Raw genomic sequence first — 2,681 nt, forward strand, 5'->3', positions numbered from 1 at the left:
GATTCATAACGCGCATAAACGTGCTCGGAGCATTTGAAAGACCGAACGGCATGACTAGCCACTCAAATAATCCTTCTCGAGTTTTGAAAGCTGTTTTCCATTCATCACCAGGTCGAATGCGTATTTGATGATAACCGCTTTTGAGATCCAATTTAGAGAAAATTGATGCTTTACCGATCTGGTCTAGGAGATCGTCTAACCGTGGAATCGGAAAACGGTATCGGACCGTGATTTTGTTGATCGCTCTGCTGTCTACGCACATACGCCAAGATCCATCCTTCTTAGGAATCAATAGAGCTGGAACTGCTGCTGGACTAAGGCTTTCACGAATGTGTCCCTTCGCCAAAAGGTCCTCGACTTGTGTACGCAACTCATCATGTTCTTGAGGACTCATACGGTAATGTGGTCTATTGGGAAGAGTTGCATTCGGCATAAGGTCTATATGGTGTTGTATGTCCCGTAAAGGAGGTAACTCGGTTGGGAGGTCTGCTGGAAAGACATCTGAAAACATTTCTAGTAATGGTAAGAATTCTTGAGGTGTGTCCGAATGAGAAGGTGTTGTGATTGGTGAAGTAACCAGCGCCCAAAACTCTGTTGATTCTCAAACCTGAGCTTCAAACTCGGCTTTTGGAAGCATGAGTAATGTTGTTCCCGGTTTTGTATTTGATGTGGTCGCCGTTGATGATGAGGATTCGTCAGAAGTTTGATGTTCCGGAGAGGGTAGCAAAGTGACTGTGCGACCTTTGAACTCAAAGCTGTACGTGTTTGATTTACCACGATGCGTTGCGTCCTTGTCGAATTGCCAAGGACGTCCGAGAAGAAGATGGCAAGCGTCCATAGGAACCACATCACAGCACACTGTGTCGAGATAGGATCCGATGGAAAAAGATACCTCAGTTTGGCGAGACACTGTGATCTCGATTCCTTTATTAAGCCAAGCGAGCTTGTAGGGAGAAGGGTGAGCAACGGTTTTGAGGTCGAGTTTCTTTACTGCCAATGCCGAAAGTACATTCGTGCAGCTCCCGGAATCAATAATGAGTTTGCATATTTTTCCATTAATGGTGCATGTAGAACGGAATAACGTTGATCGCAACCATGACTCTTGTGTTGAGCGTGGTAAGAGGCAGTTACGTCGCAGGACCAACGTATGAGCGCCTGTGTCACCGGCGATGAGTTCGATTTCCGGTTCTTGTTGCGAGTCGGAGTCATACTCATCATATTTTGGTTCATCCTCAAGATTAATATCTTGATTCAAGAGACCACGACGATTTTGATTGGGACATGCTGTTTGTCTATGCCCGGTTTCTCCACATGTGAAACAACGGAGGGCCCCTGTTCGAGCAGGTCGAGATTGAGCAATTGTCTCTGTATTTGTTGCTGGTGCTTCAGCTGATCGAGTTGAAGACAATCGTGGTTGGGTGGCATCAGTTGCCGTTGTTGAGTCACTGGATTGAGACCCGTTACGCGCTCTGTTAGTTCCTGAATTCCAGGAGGAGCGGAATTGTAGCTCCATGGCCAAGGCACGCTGGTGAGCTTCTGAGACTGTGGTGGGGTTGAATTGTTGCAACGCGGTTTGAATCTGAAAGCGTAGACCCCCTATGAAACGGGAGACCAGCTGTTCCTCCGTTTCCGCGAGTATGGTTCGAGCTACCATAAGAAAAAAATCTGTTGCATATTCGTCTACTGAACGAGATCCTTGACGGAGAGTTTGGAGTTTATTATAGAGGGTGCGCTCGTAGTTGTACGGTAAGAATGCCCGGCGCATATGTTTCTTGAGTCGCTCCCATGTATCTATGCGTGGTTTACCCGCACGATGTCTTAATTCTTTAATCTGTTGCCACCATGCCATGGCTCTATTTTTAAAGCGTGAGGCGATTAAAGGGACACATTGATCTCCCGGAACACGTTTATATTCCAAGATTTCTTCAATAGAACTTAACCAATCCAAGAATTCTTCGGTGTTAAGATTGCCGTTAAATTCAGGAATCTCCACGTGAAATCCCATATCCCAACGTCTTTCTTCCGGCTGATGTTCTCGTCGGTTGAGTTGATGCTCAGCTGGAGCGACATTACGAACTTGGTTTCGGATATTGCGTGGTTCTTCATTGGCGAACAGATTGTCGGCTAAATCTTCGTCTGTGTCATCTTCGCGAGGTTGGTTAGCTGCATTGTCTTGTGGTTGTTGTTGACGTTGAATAACCGTTGTAAGGGCTGTTTCAACAGCATGGAGAAGAGTCTCACGTAGAGTGGTTGTGAAATTTTCGAGAGTCGCACGGAGCTCCTCCTGCTGTTCTTCTGGTGTTTGTTTTTGTGGTGGCATGATGATGATTAAGAGGTATGATGAGTGTGCGGAAGTAGAAAAGATCGAAGGTCTCGATTTAAGAAATCAAAAACCGAAAGTCTCTGATACCAACTAATGTAGCGCAAGCTACAGATAACGCAAGAAACCAATTGATTCTGAGAATGCCTAGGATTCAAGCCTTCTTGAGATCGTTGAGAGTTGAAGCTCTATCCGAGAACAAGGTCAGAGTTTATAAAACTCTTAAAATTAATTCAATGTAAAAGTCGTACCTTACAAAGCCAAGGTAACGACATATATATAGCAAAGCTAAACACTAAACTATGACGGTTTAAGGAAAAACACCAATCCTTATCGTCAAAATAAAAGGAAATAAAAAGCC

The 2,681-nt window shown here is 44.9% G+C and overlaps 1 protein-coding gene across 1 annotated transcript; it reads right to left on the minus strand.

The window, feature by feature from the left end:
* Positions 1-601: 601 nt before the first annotated feature.
* LOC106363133 lies at positions 602-2,320 on the minus strand. Its single transcript, XM_013802927.1, has one exon. It carries the CDS (start codon positions 2,318-2,320, stop codon positions 602-604), a length of 1,719 nt encoding a protein of 572 aa, XP_013658381.1.
* Between the last annotated feature and the right edge of the window lie 361 nt (positions 2,321-2,681).

Source organism: Brassica napus, chromosome C6 (assembly GCF_020379485.1).
Source record: "Brassica napus cultivar Da-Ae chromosome C6, Da-Ae, whole genome shotgun sequence".
Taxonomy (NCBI): domain Eukaryota; kingdom Viridiplantae; phylum Streptophyta; class Magnoliopsida; order Brassicales; family Brassicaceae; genus Brassica; species Brassica napus.

Excerpts from the sequence above, each read along its gene's own strand:
- LOC106363133 (XM_013802927.1), bottom strand. The coding sequence starts at position 2,320 with ATGCCACCACAAAAACAAACACCAGAAGAACAGCAGGAGGAGCTCCGT.